The sequence below is a fragment of the Carassius gibelio genome, chromosome B16 (assembly GCF_023724105.1).
Source record: "Carassius gibelio isolate Cgi1373 ecotype wild population from Czech Republic chromosome B16, carGib1.2-hapl.c, whole genome shotgun sequence".
NCBI lineage: Eukaryota > Metazoa > Chordata > Actinopteri > Cypriniformes > Cyprinidae > Carassius > Carassius gibelio.
Window position 1 is genome coordinate 24549349 of NC_068411.1, and position 24687 is coordinate 24574035.

The window sequence follows — 24687 nt, forward strand, 5'->3', positions numbered from 1 at the left end:
GTCTTTTTGCTTTAGTCTTGCAAGAAGTTGACAGAACATGAAGGTTAATCATATTGTCTGTGGTCCACCTTACCCCATATGGAAACAACATAACCAGAACATATTCACTTATATATCTGCAATTATATCTGCATACTGGGTTTCAATTAGCTCAATTAGAATTAGAAAATACAAGATTCATTTTAATCCATGCTTCATTGTTTAAAACAAACTGTAGCCTATTCCATCAAATCAGTGTTGATTATTTTATTTTTGCAGAATTTCAGTTATCTGACATTCGTTTTTTTTTCCTCAAGAGAAATATATTTCATTTATTTAATATAAAAAAATTATAGTCTACATTATATTGTTTGATGCCATACATTCAATTAAAAAAAATAATTTGATATTTTGTGCTTCTTTTAATGTATTCAGACAAAACAGAATATCATTATAATTATTAATTATTATGTCCATAATGTAAAAAATAACTATCAATAGCTAGAATTGTTTTTTGGAACTTTTTTAAAAATCCGAGCATTGTAAATGTCAGCAGATTTGCTTCAGTGTATTGTTTAATGTAAAAACTGACTTTAGTGCATTGTTACACAGTGTAGAAATGTAGAGTTTTTCCCTCCTAAACTACAATTTTAAGATATGATCTCAACTCATCAAAAACATTTAATCAGCAATTAAAGCGATTAATCAGTCACCAGTGTGTCAGTAAATTGTCCAGAAGTTGTCCGCATGGAATGTGATGTTTACGAGGGTTACGAGGTCACATTCACCAGCATATTGCAGGTCATTCTCAGGACCTTCAGTTGACGTGCGATGGTTGCTGCAGCGCTGTGGGACCCTCTGGAGTAAAAGACAGTGAAATGCCAGTCTCAGTCAGGGGCCCTGCTTAAATCTCCATGTCTGTTTGTCCTATGGAGTAGGGCCATAATAGGATTTGTTCCTTGAGCCCCCTCTCCAACTCCTGGGATAAGACTGTGCTCCCCTGCTGATATCTCTTTTGCCAGGGGTTACTTTCTGCCAGGCATCAGGATTGCAGGAAACTTACTTTATGTCTCCTCTCCTCCATCCTTTTTTAATTGTTTTGATCTTATTGTCCACGAGGGGGGCTACGGAGTGTTGTATGTGTGAGAGAAAAAAAGTTGGTTGTCCCGGTCGGAGAGCGCTGGCTGTAGGAATGCAGTCACTCAGTGAGAGCACTGCTTATTAGATACCTCACGGTTTTGTGTAAAGGGCTTTATTGCTGTAGCAGACAGAGGAAATCCAGGGGTGAGAGGATTATCTACCCACTTAGCCCAACTTTTCTAATATCACACCATTCTCTGACACCGTCCTATCTATAGGCGTGTCGGTGTCAATCTTTTTTCTTTCTTCCCTTTCTCTTTCTGTTATTTATTTCAGGTCACAGACTCACTTTTTCCCTTTCCCTCCTCTTCCGGCAAAGTCTGCATTATCACATCCCTCTTCCATGCTATGAAAGAACAGGAGAAAAGGGAAAAAGAGAAATTCCCAAGAGAACGAGGTGGTACCCGTTCTCCCAACCAGTCAAAACAAGACGAAGACAAATAAATGCCACCCTACCAGCTGATTACATAGCTATGTCGGGTGGCTATCTACACTAAGTAGTACAAGTAGGCCACTAGTGAATCACACTTTTTAATAAGAGTTAAACTAAATTCCACTTTGGTAAAGAAATGTGTCAAAGTGTTGAATTATTTGCTAGATTTAGGTTGCAGAGTGCAAAACTAGCTGGTCTTAAGTGAGCCCGGTGTTGTTACACTGGTTGACCATGTAAACCAAACAGATTAGACTACACAAAACCTTTCATCAAAGTTGTCTGAAAACTTAAAACCAAAATCTTTGATCAACGTTTTGGATCCACTTCAAATGTTGACTACTGTAGATTCTGTCAAAATCAGTTAGATGGAGTATACTAGAAAGGGAAGTCTTGATAAACTCAGTTTACATCACTTATTGACCAGTTGGTTGTTGGACAACAAGTCGGTCATTCTAACCAATCGCTAGGTTAGTAGGTTTATAGGTCCTTCAGGAAATGAATGTGGAAACACATTTACGAATGCTCAGGTAGTGGGTGTTGAGTTCAGTTGTGATGTGGATTGATGTGTGCCTTGCTTTCTTTGTGTTTCTCCATATGTCTGTCTCTCTCTCACTCTTTACATTGCTCTGCCGTATTTTGCACCATGGCAGGAGCACATCTGAAAGTCTTTATGAAGAGGAAATGGTAATTGCAAGCAGCCTTTAACCTTCTGAGTGGCCTGATCTCACTGGCTCACTCCTTCAACCTCTTTGACTGTATATCTTTGAATTTGAAGTCTCTTGAACATTTCCTAAATGGACTCATCATCATCTTATAAGAGTCAGCAATTGCAACAGTATTTTTCCACCAAAAAAAAGTCCAGTTTGCGTCAACACGTTATTTCTGCCAGTCGTAAGATTACCATCCTTAACTCGATTGGACGCACTCCAGCTCTGTTATACGATTTGATGTGTTGTGATAAATAGATATGTGTGCGCAAGCACGTACTATGTGGGACTTCATGTGTGGACCTTGCACAGAGCGAGACAGAAAGTTTGCTAACGGTAGCTAAAAATGCTTTGCGGTTTTCAGGACTTTAGGCGGTAACGAGCCTTTCAACCCCGTCCACAGCTTTTGGACACATTTGGCTCATTTTTGTGTCTTGTGGGTTTGTCGTAATAGTCCTGAAGTTCTTTTTGAAATTGTTTGGTTTTTTGGTGGGAGCAATGGGGAAATGTGCAGGCCCATGTTGTATACTTATAATGGAGAGAGTGTCTGAGACATGAAACTGTAAATTAGTGTGAGGTCAGCGGCTCAGCTGTTATATCATGTGGAAATGGCTCTTGAAAATGACCTTAAGATCTTGAGATGTCTCGAGATGTCAGTGATGATGCCAGGGACACATTGGTAGACCAGATTCATCTTGGCCTTCTATAAAAAGGTGATAATGAATCTGTTGAAAAGCTTCGTTCATCATTTGACCATATGGGTGTTCATACACATATTTCCATTAACCCTCATAAAAGCTGATGAAAGGGAAACCTCAGACTGTCATGTCTCTCGACTGTCAACGAGATTGAGTTTCGCTTTGCGTGATCTGCCACAAAGCTACTGGGAGATGTTTTCTATGATCTTCATTTTTTTTTCTTTCTCTTGTTTCTTTCCCACAGTTACGCAAAAGCAGCTTTTTGTCTTGAAGAGCTGATGATGACAAATCCACATAATCACCTGTACTGCGAACAGTATGCAGAGGTATAGTAGCTTTCTTTCTTCCTGCCTGAAACAAATGATCCTTTTCAATATTTTTGCCAAATGTTTTATTGTTAAAATATATGAAAAGTCCCAGAATTTTGTTAGATTAGTTCTTTTTCTGTTGATGAGTCTATATACAGACATAAAAGTTTGCATCACTTATTCAAATCTTAGTCATATCCTTTTATATCTTCTATGTTAATCGGAGTTGCTTTTTTTTTTCAACCAACCTTAACATGACCACGTTATTAAACATTAAATATATATTAATATTCTGATTTTTGTTGTTTGAAACATTGCATTTGTAACATGGACAGAAAACACACCTTTTAGTGCATTTGCACTCTATGGCTACGTGCATCTGTCATGTTGCATTCTTTTGTAGGATTTTCCTGTTTATTTAGATCATGTTCTGTTTATTTAGATCTCATGCCAGCTTTAAGTGTGTCTATAACACAACATCACCTTTCTGTTTCCTCTACAATCTCCCCCAGGTAAAGTACACCCAGGGAGGTCTGGAAAACCTCGAGCTGGCCAGGAAGTATTTTGCGCAGGCACTGAAGCTTAACAACAGAAACATGAGGGCCTTGTTCGGCCTTTACATGGTGAGCTGTTCAGAAAACAGACACCTTCTCTATTTCTGTTTTTTTTCTGCATGTGAATGGATCAAGAGGTTGTGATTGGTCCGCACGGGTGCAATTGCAATTGATGTTTCCAGCCCCTGTGTTGGGAAAAACTCTGACTCGCAATTTATTTTTTGCTGTAACGTAACCCACCGGACATTTGTAGGGCATTTCTCGGTTTATTCTAGAGATAAACAAATCTTTGACAATAAAAGAATGGTAGAGAAATGGCAACCGCTCCGTCACACGTGGCTCTACTGGAAAGGTTCAAGCAATATGTGCGCTGAATAAGCCTTTCATCTGTATTTATTTAAACAGGAAGTTGTCCATTAACACCAATGCATCATTTGTAAGTGACTCCTGACATATGAACACAAACAGCCAGCCAGGGGCAGAAGGCCGACAGAGAGTGCGCAGGGAGCCACACACAGGCCCTCTGTTCAAACATACACACACATACACACACACACGCAAGCTTCAGTAGTTCAAACACAGAACCATGACAGTCATCAGCTCTCTTTGATGTGCGATTTGCACGTGAAACAAGGCTGGCAATAGTGGGATGTCGGTCAGTACTACAAAGCCAAGAGCCGGTTATCCAGTCATATGTAGCGAAAAACGACACCATCCTGCAAAAACACAAGAGATTGTGACCGAATTTGGCAATTGACAAAAAATGTTTGTTAATAAGTGTTTGTTTTTTTTCAAAGATAATGAAGGTGAGCTAAAAAAATAAATAAAAAACGCATGCATTACGAGGAAAAGTCAGTTATTTTGCAACTACTATCACAAAATTCTGGAAATGCACAAGTTGACTCGCAACAAGAACACTTTTGACATAATGTTTTTGATACTAGTGTTCTTAACGATGCCAGTGTAAACCTATTTAAATCAATCATTAATTTTTTATTAAAATAAAGCTCAAATACATTTAAAAAATAACCAAAAATTATTCAGACACCAGAAATTGTTTTATTTTTACACTAGTTATGCAGGATACTATAGTTAATTAATTTAAGGGAGGATAGCAAAATAAAGTAGCCTAAACCGTGACGTATTATACAGAAATATTCTTCATGAAGTGGACCACCTGTAAATTGATTAAAAAGACACCTTGACTTTGGTGTTTTGCTTAAGTGTTTTTCTTTAATTGCTAATATGACCTTTGTACACTACAGACTGAACCAAATTAAGCATTGCTTGGTAATTGGTTGACCTAAATTGGTATTATCTAATTGTGTACTTAAATTGAACAGCTGACAGCTATTCAAATTCATTGCACACCTTTCTATCAAAGCTTGTTCTGACACAGTTTAACTCTTTTTACCATTTTCTAAACTATAGCGAAATCAATTCTGATAATGTGAGAAATGTTGAAGGTGTCTGAATAAATTTAGTTTGACTGTATATAAATATTAGATGAAATATACAAAAAACTTAAATGAAAATGAGAAATGTGACTTGGAAACTACTTGAATTAAAATAAGGTTAACTACTAAAATTTGTAGAACTAAAAAAAAATAAAGCTAAATAGAAATATTAAAGAAACAAAACCAAATAAAATTGACTAATCACATAAAAATTATTTGAAGTATTAATAAACACTATAATAGCATATAAATATAAAATTTAATATAAAATTTTGAATATTTGCTTTAATTTTTCAGTTCGGGTAAAATGTTGTTTTCATTAACAGTAAATTTGATACATAAATGACAAAATATTGACTAAATTTACAGGACATTTTCGCCAAACCTAAAACAAAAAAGCAGTATAAAAATGATTACAGATTGGGACTCGGGTACCCAAACATTTTCCTTAACAGTGCCTATTTGCAGGGCCTACCGATCTTACACACCCCAAAATCCAGAAGCCGAGGGATTTGCTGCCAGAAACAGAGATGAGGTTGATTGTGTGCAGTTAAATTTCAGCACATCCATGGGGAAGGGCTTTCATGCTAGCCAACAGAGCACTGCGAGCTCCGCTGAGCGGGTCTAATAGCAATAACGAGGGAAAGATGGAGGATTTGTGGTTGTGGAAAGGAGATCGTGTAGCGGCTGGAGAGCATGATTCACGTTGCGCTATGCCGTTCACACGCCGCCTCCCTGACACTCCCAGGCCTGTCAGCACCGCCTATCCTATCTCTGATGCGAGAGACATCAAGCTGCGTTAATACAGCGCCCTGGCTTTTTTTCACCAGGCTCAAAACCATCACATTTTCCACCCTTTAAAAAATACCCCTATGTTGCCATCAGAGTTTAGCCACCCTTCCATTATGTGGACTTTAAGTGGGAGTCTATGGGCATTTATCTCATGACTCTTTATTGACTCTGTAGGAATGGTGATACTCTAATCTTTATGTGTTTCCTCCAACACTGTGGTCCATCTCACCCTTATTTGTTGTCTCTTCTCCTGCAGTCGGCCAGTCACATCGCCGCCAGCCCTAAAGTTAGCGCAAAGGTGAAAAAGGACAACGTGAAGTATGCCGCGTGGGCCACTTCTCAGATTAGCAGAGCCTATCAGGTGAGAGGAGTTCATGAGTAGGGATGTTGATTTAGTTTATCTGAATTCATAGATAGATGGATAGACAGATTTAAAAAATTTTATTAAATAAAAAATATATTTAACAAATGTAGCGATTAATATTGTGTGTGTATATATATATATATATATATATATATATATATATATATATATATATATATATATATATATATATATATATATATATATATATATATATATATATATATATATATATTTGTACATGTGTCTCTTCGAACATTCTATTAACTGCAGAATCTTAAAAAAAAAAAAACAACAACCTTTTTTACCATGGCTTCCACAAAAGAAATTACAATAAAATAAAATATGCATGGTGTGTCGAGATGCTAATTACAGTATTTTGTTTGATGTTGAATCCTTTAAATCAATGCCATAGATATACCGTTTTTACCTACTCAGATTGCCCAGCTTTAGTTACTGGCAGTGCCGTTTGGCTGCCTGTGTTCTTTCTTTTCTGTCTTGCAGGCACAGTCTGATATACAGACAGTGGTGTACATCCCCAGACAGTGAGCGTATGCCATGCCTTCATGCTGGGTCTGTGCTGAACACGCGTGCCCGAGCAGAGCGCAGCTAATGTGTTGACTTAAGCCCACAGGGCCTGGCATTGTGTTACGCAGCTGTTTTCTATGTCTGCATGTTAAAGTGCCACTATCCCTATGAAGCATACCAGCTGGTGCCAAACACAGGCCTCGGGAGTTAGCAAGGGGAAAATATGCAGCGCGCACACCACGGCTGCAAGGGGAGGCAATAATGATAGCAGAAGAAAGGAAAAAGTGAAGTGCACCACGCATGGTATCACTAAAGCGGTTTATACTGTTGCCATGGTACACAATGTAAATATTATACATTTATAAGAAATCTTAACTGCCATCAGGGTTATGATATACATCGATTTTTTAAGGATTGACAGTTAAAAGTGTAATAAAGAGGCCCTTAGTCAGCAAATATGGCCATCAGGGGCCACACACACACACACACACATAAGTGTACCCTTGGAGTGTTTCCTGTGTGGTTGGAGGACTCTTGTCACACACTGTTGATGGAGCCCCCTTTACTTTGACATGTTGGTGGGCATCTGAGTTCCAAAGATGGGTTCTTCAGAGGTTCACCACAAGACAAGAGTCTGATCAGAATGAACTAGATCTTGCCGTTAAAGACATCCAAAAAGGAAAAATGGCATCTTACTCACCATCATGTTGTTCCAATTCTGTAACAGACAAACATGCACAAACATATATATATATATATATATATATATATATATATATATATATATATATATATATATTTAAAAGAATGTTTCAACTGTTTTCGTTCATACAATGAAAGACAATGAGGTCCAAAACAACTTAGGATCCCATTGACTTTTATAAAATATAAATATTTGGGCCTATGAAATATGCATTGTTACTTTTTTAAAATTCTTTTATAGAAGTAAACATTCAAGGACTGTTTTCCACTTTCAAAAGTAACATATCGACCTTGTGGTCTCCTAGCCTCAGGGTGGTTTAAAACTTGGCCGGGTTTCTGTTGGAATTTCCAGACCACCCAATAATGGATATTAATGTTCCTTTCGTTCCTTCTGTCTTGCTTCACACAATCATCTTCTGTATCTTTCTAGATTCCTGCATTTATTGAGCTGTATGCCTCATGAGAGATTTTACTCACAAGAACGTCACTGCTTATAGATTTAAGGATTTATTTAAGTGTTTTTTTTTTTTTTTGGTCCACACATTGCTGTTGGGCACAGTGTTGTTTTGGACCTCATTTACTTACATTTACTTACTTTCGTCTGCTGAACCAAATATGTAAGTCAAAACAGATTTGGAACAGCATGACCATTAGTGTTTAAGGGATAGTTCACCCAAAATTAAAAACTCTGTCATTAATTACTCACCGTCATGTCTTTCCAAATCAGTCAATTCATCTTCGGAACACAAATGAACCCTTAAATGCATACCTTGGGTCTTTACCTACCCAGGTCATCATTCTCTACCTTGTCCCTCCTTCATTTTTTTTTTTTTAAGTTAGACATCAACTTTTTTAGAATCGAAATCTATTAATTATAAACAATATAACAAAAAAGTTATGCAGACATAAAACAAACGAATATCATCAGCAAAAATGGAACTGGTTTGAATGGCTTTACTGCAGAGCAATTACTTTACGCTATGAAATATAAATGTTATTGTAATTTGATGCTGGATGTGGTGATTAAGCTGCCAGTGATCAAAACATTGAAAATGAACTCATTAAAATGCTAGTTTTGACAATATGGCTGAGATTGTGAATGTGAAGCAGAAGCTGAATGTACTGTGGATGCTCTGATGATGACAGCAATGGTAAAATCATCTGCTCAAATCGAACCCTTTTAAATTTCAAAAGGTAACAAAATATGTATATATGTATATATTTTTTGCTATTGCAGCAGTTCAAGATCCATCCGTGCTGGATATATAGGTTTGGGTCACTAAAGACCTGAATATGTAATAATGATTGGCAAAACATTCATGCATTTAAGGGTTCAGATACTTTTGATGATTTCCGAGAGCTCTCTTTATGCGGAGGAGATGAATTGTTGAATAAAGTTGTTATTTTTGTTTTCTTTGCAGGCAAAAAGTATTCTCATAGCTTTGTAAAATTACGGTTGAATCACATGGATTATTTTAAAGATGTCCCTGTTATGTTTCTGGACCTTGATTGTGGTAGTATCCTTGCTGTCTATGGGAGGGTCCGAGAGCTCTCTGAAATCATCAAAAATATCTTAATTTGTGTTCTGAAGATGAACGAAGTTCTTTCGGGTTTGGAATGACATGAGGGTAAGTAATTAATCACAGAATTTTCATTTTTGGGTGAACTACCCCTTGAAAGGTCAGTTTACTGGTTAGGGTTAGACAGAACAATGACAGAATTTCCATTTTTGGTAAACAATGTGCATAACATCAACGGATATCTGCTGACGGTGTTGGTGCTTTGGAGGTATTGCATATGATGCATAGATTTTTTTTGACACAATGTATCAGGGGCTTTGATGTTGCTTATAAGAGAAGGGTTTAAGCTTGAAATACTGTGCTAGAATCATGCATGTCCTCTTGTGACACAGATATTGTGAAACGGCATTGAATATTCAAGAAGGAATTAACCTAAGGCTGTTCAGAATAAGCCATTTATCCTGAACCTTGTTCACTGTACCTGGAAAAAAAAAAAAAACTTGGTTGTATTGAGAGGTCAGCATAACCTGTTGTATTCCTTGCTTTGAAGAACTTCTGAGGTCTTTCAAAGAGAAGTTGAGTCACCCTTTAGCAGAGTAGCTTTGATTGATGAGGTCTTCTGGAGGTTAACGGTGCCTTCCAACCTCAGTTGGTTTGCATACCATTCAAGTCACTTTCTGGCCATAGTTGATGTCCTCGGACAATTGTTCGAATTGAATTTGATGGCACATTCTCTGCTCAACTCACTTCTTTTTTCCTCTTAGTGCTCTCTGTGTTTGACTTTGAGCATAAATACATTAACTTCATCCTTCTCTCTCAATATAGAGCTAATAATTCACTGCTGATATCACTCCGGCTGTCAAGGCCTGAGTCAGTCCACGTTTCATAATAGTCATACAGACTGATGACTCACTTCGCTGATGGATTAGGGTGCAACAGAGTGCTTCTGATTCATAATGCCATAGCCCTCACTCAAAGCAGATTGAGTGATACGACAGGGTCGGACCATCATAGTACACTCAAGAAACAAAAGGCACACGCATATTCCTTAATTTGAGTGAGTAATTGCAATTACCCAGTCGCTTGTTTGCAACAATCAATGCAAACATTAAAACATTGACATTGAGTCAGCATGTTTTGAAATCCATGATATGCTTGGACTGCTGAACATCGAGTAGTCCTCTGTGCCATTTGTAGATGCCCTTGACTTTTGCACTGGTCTAAAACGTGATGGAATCCATCATTCAGAACAAACCACACAGCTTACTTGCACAACAATGTGGGGATTTTGTGAGAATGCTGGGAACGGCAGCCTGGCACAGACCACATATCAACTCCATTAATCTAGCAATGTTTCCCAGTAAGAAAATAACATTTGTCTCTCTGTATGTGTACATGTCCAGCGGGAGCCATGAATTACTTGCAAAGACACAGATATGCACTGCCAAGCTCAGAAACGGCACTGCCATGCTTTCTCCGCCAAGCTTTGCATGCTTTTTGTCTGTTTACTCAATGAGTTCACTGGGATGGCTGGCTCTCTCGTTTTACAAGCACACCCACAGCCCATTATGATGCAGATGCAGAAGGTCTAGAATACCTGGAGAAAGCTGTCTATTAGCTTTCCCATTCATCCGAATGGCATTTTTTAGGCTGGCACAACTGACCCTTCACATGGAGTTTGATTTACAGGTGATTTGACTTGTCATAAAGCCAAATCCGCCATTTTTATCTGACAAACAAAACAGTCAGAAGAGTAGATTAACATTGGTGGAATTGAACTTGAAAAATGCTGTGTATTGACATCTTACCGCGATTGAAACGGATACTTCTGATGTTCATTCATGTTTATTTTGTGCTGCAACTAGTAAAGAGGAAGGGATGATCGCTTTACATGCTGCTTGAACTGAGGCACTACAGCGATCTATCACAACACATTAAACAGCCACAAAACTGTATTTATTCTTTGAATTTCTTAAAAAAAAATACAAAATTTGAAAGCTGAGACTTGTATGTCAGCACTTTGTTAGGTTTCTCTTTGCCCGACGATGTATTTTTCACTGGTTGAAAACATGATGTGTGACGTGAGAGCATGGCTTGTTGGATATAGCAACAATAACAAAAGGTGGCGGGTCTTTGCAAAGAGTCAATTTGAAATCTGACATCTTTACATGGGGCATATATGCAAATCTGATTTCTGAAGAATCAAGTGATGCTGAAGACTGGAGTAATGGCTTCAAAAAAGTCAGCTTTGCCACAGCAGCTTGAGTTCAATCCCCAACATTACTGACAACACTGGATTATTTGAAGCAAGACATTTGTTTATATTTCTCATCTTGGTTAACTTTATTTTTTAAAATTAAAATAGTTTAATTGTCATCATGATGCTCATTTTTGGTGTAGTTGCAGCATCTACCAGCAGGGGTTATGTTAACCAGCCTTGACCTCTTAATTTCCTCCAAAACACCTTACACAACTGCTGCTTCAGCTGGAGTTGCTGTGGTGATTGGGATACGTTGCAGACGTCAGACGTGACTAATGAGGAGAAACGGAGAGCACAGCCTTTAATGGATAGTGGATTGGTTTATTATGTCAATTGCTGGAGGGGAGGATAGAGGAGTGAGCTTTGGACGATATGCTCAATTTGTCCAGTTTGAGTGAGGCAGAGGGACTCAGATGAGTCACAGGCGGATGTGGCAAGAGCATGTAAGTATACTTGGCCATGGGGGCTGTCGGCTAATGGGTTTTTGTGAGTGAGCTTGTAAGTTGGTGACTCATTAGGCCGTAGTATCCCTCCAATCCTTTTACTCTCATAGGGCAAACAAGGAGAGACGAAGAGAGAACTGTGGTGGCATCTCAATTACTCTACTACTGCAGGCAAATGCGTCATCACCATTTCAGCTATTTTTGATCAAGTTTTCAATAAAACTAAAATTGAAAATGAAGTTACAGTATTTAAAATACTTATATAAAGTACTTATAATAGGCTTTAGTTATAGCCGTGAACCATGATTTGCTAAAGTACTTGCTATTTCGCAGTGCATTACAAGTCATCTGTTTATGCTTCGTTTTCCTCGAAGAAACTGATAGAACATGTTAAAATGCAACTGAATGCAGAGATTATGAGTGCCAGCAGATTAATACAAACCTTGGTTGCTTCAAGGGTATACTGGGGAGTCTCCAGGAAATCAAATTTTAAAATAACCCATGTACTATTTGCATTCTCTAATTTAGGCACCCTGGGATAGGGCCTTAATTTGCAAAGATTTGTAACCATGGTCATTACATTCATTCTCCCTCTTATAACAAGTTTGAAGTGCTTTATGAATGCAGCTCCTGCAAGGAGACACAGGAATCGTACACAAATACTTGTCTTTTAACATTAGTATGTCATGGACTATGATAAAACGTAACACAAAAACATTGTAAATGGAATGATGTCCTTTCATCAACCCCTCTCTCTCTCTTTCTGTTTCTCCTAGATGGCGGGCCGTGGGAAGAAGGAGAACAAATGCTCGGTGAAGGCGGTAGAAGAAATGTTGGAGTCCATGCAGATCACCATGTCTTAAACCTCAGCTCTGCCCCCCCCCCCCCGCCCCCACAACCTCTGTCACCACAACACCATGGCAGCTCTCCCTGCTCACTAGAGTACACCACCACCACCACCACCACCACCCTCAGACCAGACCACCCAACCCAACCACCTCTGTATCGGTTCATCCATCTTTGTATTGTTTTGAGGTCTCCGGGTAGGCTTCAGACACCCCAAACCATTCCACAAGTTTCTTGATTCAACCTTCAGCACTCCTTTATTTATTATTAAGAGCTTATCATTGGGTCGTCTGGTGGAATCAAATGTGTCTGCGATGGAAGTGAGCGTGAAAAGGAAAATCGACGTAATGTTTTTAGTTCGGTCAGTTCTTGTAGTTTATAAAAAAGAGAAGACTGTGAGAAGATGGAAATGTACTTAGTGTATGTGCAAGAAACTGATGTCATGACTGATCTGTTTCTTAGTAAAATAAATGAACCAGCTGGAAGATCAGCTTCTTTCTTAGCAAATAAAGGACTGCATTTTTGACTAACCATACCCGTGTTTTGGTGGGTCTCTTCATTGATCAATTATCTGTTTCATCTATTAATATCCAAGGAGCATTTCTTCTCTCAGTCTGTTTTTTTGGAGTATTTTGATTAGTTTTAAATCTCACAACTGAAAGATCATCTAATAATCTCTTGCTTTTCATCATTTAGCAGATGCTTTTAAAAACTTAGTGCATTCAGGCTAACAATTTTTACCTAACATGTGTTCCCTGGGAATCGAACCCACAACCCTGTGCTGCTAACGCAATGCTCTACCACTTGAGCAACAGGAACACTGTTTAGGTGAATCTATATGTCTAAATGCATAGATTTCAAAGCATCATTTTTCTCCCTCACTCAGTTTTCTAGGAATGTTTTAACTTGTCGTTTTCAAAGATCAGCTCTTCTCTGAGCCGCTATAAGCTATTGAGCGGTTAGAAGCCTGTTCGGACCACCCTTGGACCACTGAATGATAATAGCAATAAAGAGGATAATAATCGCCATTACTATGGTCATATAATGTGCCCTCAGAAGACTTCAAGAAGCGATAGAGCCTCAGCTTCACGCTACCCCATTGGGCAGCTGCTGGGATCTGTTGAAATACTTAAGAGCAACAGAAATTCCCATTAAAAGAAGGCTGAGCAGCAGGCACTCTCTCGCTCCCAACGATCCGACTGGAACTCGTGCCCCTCAATTACAGCAAGACCGGCAGGAAAGCTTGGCCGGTAATTAAAACAAAAGCACTTTGAATGCATAAATTTGGGTTTTTCTCAAGTGGCAGAAAAGGAAAGATTGAGAGAGGCTGTGAAAAGGAGGTCTGGTTTCCTACGGTGTCCATTTGTGATGGTCACTTCGCTTTTGGGACTAAATGAGCGTTATTTCTTACCCGTGCCGGGTCAGCTGCTACTTCCATCTCTTTTGTTTATTAAGTCGTGGCAATTGTCTCATAATTTCACATGCAGTCCGGTGGAAAAGTTGAGCGTTGACTTTATTGCCTCTCTTTTTTTCCCCCCTCGTGGACCGACTGACTTGTTAAGGGGCTTGAAAGCCTGAAGTGGGAGCGGTGAAAGTCATTTACTCATCAGTTTTAATACTTTGGTCAGTGGATGTGTCTGCGTTTGATTTCACATTCCAAGCTCGCAGAACCAACGAAAGCCTGGGGACCGCGGAGGGAGACTGACAGAGCGGTTATTTTTACAGGAACCGCTGCATTGAAGTGTAGCTTTTTGAGGAACCATCAAGGATGGTTCATTTGAGAGAGAATATCATTTACATGTGGATTCTTGTATCCCAGGCAACTAAGAATGGAAGAAGCCAATGCCCTCTCTTGTAAAGGTCATTAAAGGCTTGTAAGTGGTCTGTAAAAGAACATGTCAATCACTTTGATGTGTGAGTGATATGCAAGACCAACAAAACCGCCCTTTAACTTAATGCAATAGTGCCATCTGTAGTCAGGAGGGTGTTTTTCTTTTCCTCCTCTTTGCTCTATTCCAAGTTTAGGGATCTTTTCATGAACATTAAGAAGTTTTTAAAAGAGGAAGTTGAAGAGTCATCCATCTCACATTTGAAAATAATTTGCCAAGATGCTCTGGTGTAACATGAGACATGCTATATACAGGTAGAAACTAATGCAATTCATGGTAACATGCTTATACGGTGTTGTTCATCATCAACACAGAAACTGCTGCATCTGATTTAGTGTTCCAGTAATCACAGCTCTAATTTCTGTGGGGGCTTCTCAGGAAGATGGAAAATCAGCTGAACCAGACTCCATTCCAAAAAGATCCAACAGCTGGGGCATTTAAATGCTATGTCATTGAAGTCAAAGATAAAGCACTGTGGATTAGTTGTCCATGATATTTCTAATTCCTTTAGTCTATGTCACAGCTCAACCCCGAGTCTACCCCTGAACAGCAAGCTTGGGGAATTGGTCCATTGATCTGACTTTATTTCTCTCAATTATATTGTTTCTTGCACTTGCAACATTTGATTGTAAAGTGCAACTTTAAATATCACAACTGTACTTGCTTTATGACTTTAAACCTTGCAATATGATAATATCTCATACACCTCAAATTCTCATAATAGTGATCATATTTTGATCATATATTTTCATATATATTTTCTCACATACGATTTTCTCATATTTGCTACTTAATACTGTATTGAGCCATGTTTACATTCTCAACTTCTCATAATAGATATTACATTTTACAATGTGATTTTTCACAATATGACTCACATTTGCAACTTTGTTTCCCTTTAATTGGGACTGTATCTTGCAATTATCTTTCAATGTATCTTTTTCTCATAATCAGAACTTTAAATCTCACAATGAGACTTAATATTTTGCTTGTATGTCTTTGTTGTAATTTTAGACTTTGTTTTTCCAAATTATTAGTCAATGCAGGTAATACTGAATTATACTGTATACTGAATACTGACGAGATAGATTTTCAGCCCCTAGTATCAAGTCGCAATTGCTGAGTAAATGCCTTTATTCCAACTCTAAGCAGTTTTATACATTTTATGTAAAGACATCTAATTGCCACTACAGAAGTGATTCTTCCTTTAAATTTGGCATACATCTTGCAATTTCGACTTTGTAGGATGCAAATTCAGTTATGAGAAGCCCTGGTCGCTTTATAACTCAAAATGCTTTCGACTACGCAAAACATCTTTTAAACTATTTATTTCTTCGGAGGCAGAAACAGGCTATCATAGTACTGCATGGGAAATAGTGGGTCGAGGCGGAGAGGAGACACTCGGATGTCTGCTGTGCATTACACACTTAAGCCCCTGTGGATACTCCCCAGGTGATGAGCCAGTGAAGGTATTAATCATCTGTAATCCATACACTCCGCACCGCAGACGGTGAATGGAGATAAATCTCCATGTGTAGAAAGTGACTCCTCTCTGTGCTATTTTTCGAAGAGAAACGCAATGATCAGAGGGAGTCTATGAAGGTGAGGAAAGAGGGAGTCTCCCCATGGTTCCCCTATAGAATTCCCAGGGTGGCGGGAATTGGCAAGAGAATTGAATTGGGGCATGGGGTTTCCCCCGCAGCACATCTGTCTCTCTCTGGTTTAGGGATGAGGCTGGGAGGACTGAAGATGAATGAGACGCATTAACCCTGTCTAGTCAAGTCACAATGCACCATGCAGTGAGGAAACAATGTTTGCTTCAGAGTGAGCCGTGTATTCTTTAATTACATTTCTGAAGTCGAATTAAAGGGATAGTTCACCCCAAATTCTGTCATTAATTCCCCTAATATTAAGAAGCTACAAGAATACGTTTTGTGCGCAAATCAAACAAAAATAACTTTCTTCTGATTCATTTTCCTTGATGATTCTTTTAGTTATTTATTTACTTGTGGAAGAAATATTTGGGAATAGGAAAGACAAATTTGGGGAATTTTCAAAGACAAATCTTTTACCACTGATAGGTCACTGAAAATTCTGTAACAATTTTCTCATCATCATGTTCCAGACCCATATGAATTGTTATCTTCTGTGAAACATTTTGGAATGACATGAGGGTGAATAAATCATAACAGAATTAAAATTGTGGGGCGAACTGTCCTTTAAAGTGCAAATAACATATTAATTTAATTCTTAGTCTTATTATATAAATAAATTATATACTGCGGTTCAGAAAGTCAAATTAGTTCAGTAATTCTATCACTTCAGAATGTAATGTTGAATCGTATAATCTTTTTATTGCTTGGAAAAAAACGTTAATTTGTTACTTTCAGTGCCTGGCTATCTCTTTATATGTTTTAATTGCTGCTATCCAATTTTTTAAAATATTGTTTAGCATGTTGTTAACTGATCAGGCTCATGTCACTGACTAATAGTTTAACTACCATGACTGGTTACAAAATGACTGGAAATGTTTTTGTTTTCTTAAATATCACCATAGGTTTCTGAGCACAGCATTCTGTGTGGATAGCATTCTTTGGGGTGAAACAAATTGTTGCACAACAACAATTCATTCAATATTCGGACTGCACCGGTTTATGCAATAAACATTTGACCTCCACACATTCAATCTTTCAATCATTGTTTATAGAACCAAATGTTATAAATTAATGCAAAAAAAAAAAAAGAAGGTAGGCCTGTCGTATGTACAGGTCCATGCAAACCTAACAAAGATAACTTTTATGTGAATTAGAAGAGGATGAAAAGAATAAAATAATTTTCAACAACAAAACCAGAAATAAATGTTGGATCTGTTAAATGTTGGCAATAAAATCTGTCCACTATATCACATGGGTGGATTCAGGGTGGACCGCAAAAGTTTGCAAAAATGATCCGTCTGTGGTTTTCGCTTTTTAATTTAATTTCTGTCTTTCTTTTCAGCACCTGGACAAAGTGTTTATTTCTTTCTCTCTCTCTCTTTCTCTCTCTTAAGATATGTGAATATATTTCCACTACAAAAATAAATAAATAAATAAGCAAGTAAATAAATATAGACAAGATAATGTTCTCAAACCACAGCAGTTCCTGTGGGCCGCCGTCCTTCTTTCTTTCTCTCTGGCTGGAGTGAGTCCACTAGGTTCTTTGATATCCAACATGGAAACTCTCCACATAGACAGCAAGACGTCAGCATCCATCAAAAGACTTTCATGAGCTTTATAAAGCTGCGGATCAAAAGCATGTTTCCATCTGAAAACGTATTGATGACAAAAATCGGTGCCAGTAAGGTCTATACGTGTGATTACTTACAGGCAAATATTATTGCGCCTCACGGCATTACGTTCCATATGCTTATAAAACAGTATGCTTTGCTATGTGGCCAATTTCTTAATGCATAGGAACCTACAGTATGTGGACTCACTCAGCATCTCTGATATCTGTCTTTTGGACGCTTGTGTTGTTTAAAGTGAATTGCGTGATTTCCAGGAACAATGTGTTTTTGTATTTAATGGTCCTTCAAGTACAGGCTTGCCATGAAAAACAGGCCCAATTTTTATTTTTTTTTTTTCTTTCAGCAGAAGGTTGTTCTATGAATTTACCCTTCATTTACTGAACTGTCCATGCATTTATGCAATACCAGAGCACACTGACTACTGGGTAAAATAGTTATTTTCAGCATTATTGGTTTAGAATGGCTATCACAAGAGGTAGTTTTCCGCTCTGGTGAAATCAGACACATGCATGTTGCTTTTAAAATGCCAGAGTAATATAAACATACCATCTAATTTGTCAAAATGCAAGTCTCTTGAATCCATTTCCCTTAAAGGTGATTTGCTTTCGTCGTTTTAGTCTGCTTAGAAGACATGATGCATTGCTAAATCAAGTTTCAATGATACATTTTTCATTTAGTATCGGCTGTTCATATTGAAGTATTTCAATGTAAGAAGTCATTTGGAACCGGGAACTGCATTTTGATAAAAAATGTCCCGTTTAGCAGAGCCAATGCTAATCTTATTGTTTATATTCATGAAACATGTATTAGCCCAAAGTGGAATGCTCTCTCAGACAACTGGCAGCGGTTTTGCCTCAAAAAGGAATAATATAGTTATAATGTGATGGAAATAAAAAGTCTACGATGTGTTCTACCACAGATGTATGCGGCGAAATCAAAGTGCTATGCAATATTTACATTCGATATGTAACATGAGGTTTAATCCTTCACCTTGGGTACGAAGTCCAGCATATATTCTGCCAGATCTGTCAGTTTTAACGACACAGTTTTACCTCAGAACTTGTAAATTATACATGATCTCTTTTTTCACTGTAGTTCAGATGCAAGTTTCTTGCTTTCAGCCGGTGGAGAGGATTGCCTGTTCTTTTCCTGCCTGTGCTGTCATGGCAGGTCCAGCAGTATGTCACAGCACATGGCATGTGTCAAATTATGAGAGGGGAACAGAAATTTAGAAGTTTTTCCATCAGGCCTGGTCCTCTGAGACATCAGCCCTTAGTAAATTATCTTCTGGGCTCAGATGCAAGTGTCTCATCCCATGCGAGGCCTTGAGGCCAAAAAAAGAGCTACTGATGTACTACTGAAGAGTGTGAATTAATATGGGATTTTGGGTGACTGATGCCCCAATTATATGGATCTTGAGGGTCTTAATAGGGATCCTAAAACTAGGCAGCATTTTTCAAGTTTTAATTATACTTATTACATGACTCATATGGACATGAAATATACCTACTTGATTCTGATCGGTCCATTAAGGCATTCAGCTGTCAGATATTAATATTAACATGATCCATAGCACATTTGCCAGTTATTGATTGTAGTGAAAGCATGTGAGAGGTCAGTATTCTTGCAGTGTTTATCTATAGGACTATTTTTTCCATAGCAGAAGCTATTTGATATACAGGTATAAAGTGATATACAGGTAAAATTGTAATTCTGATCTACACACATTTATATATTTATTAGTGATAGACCCCTCTGCATATTTTTTTGATAAAAGGGTTGTTTCACATTGCGCTTAATGGTTAAAATCATTCTTAACCCACCTGAAGGTTGGTTAGCACCGCTTTTTAGCTACTTCGAAGTTTTGCAGTATGGAGATTTGTTGCATAATTCCAAATAAATCAATTATGATCCATTAAAAAAGTACCAAAAATTTAACTTATTGACAAATAAATAGAATTAGAACCACATATGTTTTAGAGTTTCACAAACATAAATTAAATTTACAAATATATAAAATTAGATTTGAAAAAAAAATATTTTGAAACATGAAAGGTTTTTGAAAAAACCAAAATGTTTTGAAACATTTCTAGGGGTGACGCATGCGGATTAATCCACAAAAATTTTGACTCCACCCACTGTCAACTTAAGCCAATCAGATAACAGCCACACTATAGCCAATCACTCTTTGCTTTACAGTCAGGGTGGTCTTGCTCTGAAAATAAATAAAAATAAATAAAACATAATTGATCTGCGTTAGCTCAAATTGGAAATATAAATTGGTAAAAATGTTTAAAATTGGATTTCGTTAGACCATTAGACTGTGTATCATGCCAAGCCACAGCATTATACTTTATATGCCTTTGATATTGCCAGAGAAACAGTACTTTAAATCACGACTATGGGAACAACGCTTAAAACAAATGTGTTATGGAAGCGTCATGTTATTCAAGATGGAAAGAAAAGCATCAATAAGTAACTGACTAATAAATAACTGGATTCAACCACATGATAAACATACAAGTATGTGTAATAGAATTGAGAAATGAAATTATCGTCACACGATAGCCAACAGTTTTTCGCAAATAAGCCCAATATTTCTATCTTGCTAAGTTCCAAATCAGGTTAAATCAGCGCTTGCGAGTTCGCTTTGTCATTTCTCTCCATGTCTCACGTTCACCCGAATCAATACTAATAAGCATTACAATCTTGCAACACCGGAAGCATTTAATTTTAAGGCAACCCATTGTCCACCACCAAAGTATTGCATTATTCAAATCTGTATCCTCTGTGTGAACACTGTGCATCTCCATCCGGATCTAAAGTACCACTGGGCCAGGCCCGTTCCAGAATCATTGCATTAAATCTGTTCACACTTCCCCACACTAATGCCACTTCAAAGATGCCTCGTGTGGACTTCCACTTGCAATCAATTTAATATAACGGTCAATCACATTTCAGGGTCCTCTCCCATTTCTCTTTCCAGGAATTTAGACTGCTGTCTTCAGAGGTGGATCCAACCCAAGCTCCAATACCTCTTTTTTCAGAACTGATCTTCCCAATAAATCACTTGATAAAATCCCTTCTATACACCTCTATTAACTCTATCCTCCAAGCCGTTTCACCTAGTACCCTCCAAACATACTATGCAGTATGGAAGTGTACCCTTTTCGATGCCATGAGCCGATCAGTAAGTCCATTTGAGATCCTAGATGCCTTGCCTTGAATACAGATAAGACTAGGAAGATGCAGTCATCCTCTAACTGTATTTGTGGCAGGCAGTAAGTGCGTACCTGTAGGTAAAACATTTAACAGCATTTTCAATCATTTTGGCAACCACAAATCTGAGATTACAAGTTAGATCAAATCACTTGGCCACGCAGGTTTTGTTGGTCAAGATGGCAATTTTGTCTAACTGGAACTGGTTGGCAAATTTTGGTTTGAAAGTGACTTTTGTGTGAGTAGTGCTTTACACAGATACTGTAGTACAGACTTTTGTTACTAATGTGATCACATATTTAATCATACATACATTTTAACACACCATCTTGAAAAAGCAGAGCAACAGTCAGAATCTGATGATGCACTGTTTAAATGGGTAGAAAGTCTTGAAAATTGCCTATACATGTACATTTTTTAAAAGTCGACCCCCAAGAAGTGAATGAATAAATCTCACAGTGTGAATGTAATCAACAAACAGGAACTAGATATCCGCATTTGCAAGAAAATCTCCTTTTTTTTCACCGAGACCCTCTTAGTTTTGTGAATAGTGTTCAGGTTGAGGCACGTCGAGTTGATATGAGAAGATGTTAGTGTTGAGTTTCAGAAAACACCCGCTCTGTTCTCGCACTAACTTCTTCACAAGCATTTCACTCTGCTCCTCATTTCTTCTTTCAAAACAATGATGCCTTTCAGCTCAAGGACAAAGGAGTCTTAGACATGTGCCAGGTAGAATTCATAATGGCAGCTATTGGAGGTGAAAGGAATTTCACTACATTTCCCTCCTTTGATGCTGACACTTCCTCTTCTTGGTTTGGATATCTTGTGAACAAAGCAAGTACGGCACATGTGCACACACATTTAGCTGTGACTCAGCAATATGATTTCGCTCCTGAAAGAATTGGATCTCAACCCATTTGAAGGAATGGTGACAACTTGCATAGCTTGCATTTTGGCTGTATGTTTTTTGCATGTCCGGCTGAATGTGCACATTCAGTGTATATAATAGTGCTGCTTATGAAACAAGACCCACCAATTAATTATCACAATAAGATTAAGCTACCTTAAAAACTGGACATCCAATGTCAGCTTCCAGGAAAACAAAATTGGGTTTAAAAGGTACTAGGTTGATACTATATGAGCGATTCTGAACAAGTTTTGATGTTGTGAAACTTTAAACTCGGCATGAATTGGAGATCATGTTTTCCCAGTGAAATGGCTTTTCAAACAAGAAAAAAATGAAAAAGTGAAAAATGAAAAAATGTAAAAATTGTGATGTGCACAGATAAATCATTTACAATAAACATTGCAATGTTTCATAAAGGTATAAAATAATAAAGTAACAAATAAATAAAAGGTTAAAAAGAACAGCATTTGTTCAAAATATAAATCAGTTTTCAGTATACGCCATTTCAAAAGTGTGGAGTCAGTACCTTTTTTTTTAAAGAAATGAATACTTAAACTTATTCCTGTTTTGATGTATTTTTATTAAATAAATAAGCATAAGAAACTTCATTAAAATCATAAAAAAATCTAACTTAATTGACTGTGTATACACACACACACACACACACACTGCATAATTCTCAATATTTGTCCTGATGCACATTCTTGTAGTTATATAATGCAGAATGACTCAGTTGATAAAAAGAGCAATCATAATAAAGCTAAATTATTTGGAACAAACGTTCTTGCCCTTTGTGGTGAAGACAGTAGTTTGGATAGAGGTTTAAAGATTGTAACATCCTGGTTGAAAATAACCTCATACACTTTCTTAAAGTGGTGGTTACCTCTCCTACAAAACGAAGAGGCCACTGGTATAATATTATTATGTTTCAGCATTTTCCTTTTCTGCTTCTTTTTTTTCTTCTTCTTCTTCTCTCTCTGTGTGTCTTCTCTGCACTCAACCCAGAACCAGTATTATTTATGACATCCACATGTGCCGAAATGATTTGTGGACACGCATGGTTTGATTTACCAGTAGGCTGTTTACGTTTCCTCTTGGAAGGCGTTCAGATTCTCCACAAAACTAGAGGTAATTGGCCACTGCTAATTTAAATAATAATAATTGGGAAACATGGAAGGCTTCAAAAACCCCAGAGATATGATCTGAACGGCTTCAGCATCCTCTTATGTCTCATGTTTGATTCTGCACAGTGAGATAAATTCTCGTGCACATCTGTAAGGCATACAGGGATCAGGAAGACAGTTGACCCATAATGGCTTTTACACAAACAATTCACATTCGGATCGGGTTAACAAACACGTTCTTTTAGCATGAGGCGCCAGGTCAGAGATTGAACTGTTTTTGATGTGGGCTGTTGTGATATTGTGGATATCACACAATCTCGTCCCTGTATCATGTAATCCCATCTAAGCAGCTGTTCTCTGCCAGCTATAGGCTTATGTTTGAAATGCATCCCTGTGGATTTTTCTCCATTTTTTTCCAAGTACATGTCTGGAATGTGCTATTCTTGTAGTAAATCTCTCTCCCTTTCACTATCCCTTTTTCATAGCACTGATTAAAAAGAGGAAAGAAACCTACATGCATATGGATCAGTTGTTCTGCTTCATTGCCTCCACTTCCTCTGGACACAACCCTCCCTCATTCCACACTATAGTAAAAATAGTGCTAGAATAATTTATTTTATTGTGAACTGAGTCAGTTGTTACAAGAATCCTAGTTTTAAATTATTTTACATTTACTCTAATTATTTCCTGTATTTTTAGGTTTCAAGTTTATATATATATATATATATATATATATATATATATATATATATATATATATATATATATATATATATATATATATATATATATATAAATAATTTTTAAATAAATGCTGTTCTTTAGAGCTAGCTACTCATAAAAGAACCCTTAAAAATAGTTTCAGCCAAAAAAAGCCACAGTTCAATAATTTTTTTCATGTTGGGAAACCAGAATGAACAAGTTGAGAAGTGCCAAGCATAATATAATTTTACATTTACTCTAATTATTTCCTGTATTTTTAGGTTTTAAGTTTATAAAAAAAAAAAAATATATATATATATATATATATATATATATATATATATATATATATATATATATATATATATATATATATATATATATATATATATAATTTTAAATAAATGCTGTTCTTTAGAGCTATCTACTCATAAAAGAACCCTTAAGAATAGTTTCCACAAAATATTAATAAGCAGCACAACTGTTTTCAGTGTTGATAGTAATAAGAGCATTAGCATATTAGAATAATTTCTGAAAGATCATGTGACACTGAAGACTGGAATAAATTACATTTTAAAATCTTAATTTGTAACAGTATTTCACAGTATATCTGTTTTGCTGTTTTGTTGATCACACAAATGTAGCCTTGGTAAGCAAAAGAGACCTCTTTCAAAAGCATTTAAAAATTCCTAGAAGCCCAATTTTGTAATAAAAAGACAGACAGACCGACCATGATATGAATATCATTCAGTATGACCATACCATCTGACACCGCAGTAAGGGCAATCCACAATGATGCCGAAGATGCTGTGGTGTCTGTACAAGAGAT

At 37.2% G+C, this 24687-nt stretch overlaps 1 protein-coding gene across 1 annotated transcript in view; it reads left to right on the forward strand.

The window, feature by feature from the left end:
* LOC127975009 (ER membrane protein complex subunit 2-like) overlaps positions 1–13266 on the forward strand; it is a 29862-nt gene extending 16596 nt beyond the window's left edge. Inside the window, exons 8-11 of the mRNA XM_052578717.1 lie at positions 3202–3283; positions 3778–3888; positions 6325–6429; positions 12662–13266. Coding sequence (XP_052434677.1) covers positions 3202–3283; positions 3778–3888; positions 6325–6429; positions 12662–12748 — 385 coding nt within the window. The 3' untranslated portion in view covers positions 12749–13266. The remainder of the gene's footprint in view (positions 1–3201; positions 3284–3777; positions 3889–6324; positions 6430–12661) is intronic.
* Positions 13267–24687: the final 11421 nt, after the last annotated feature.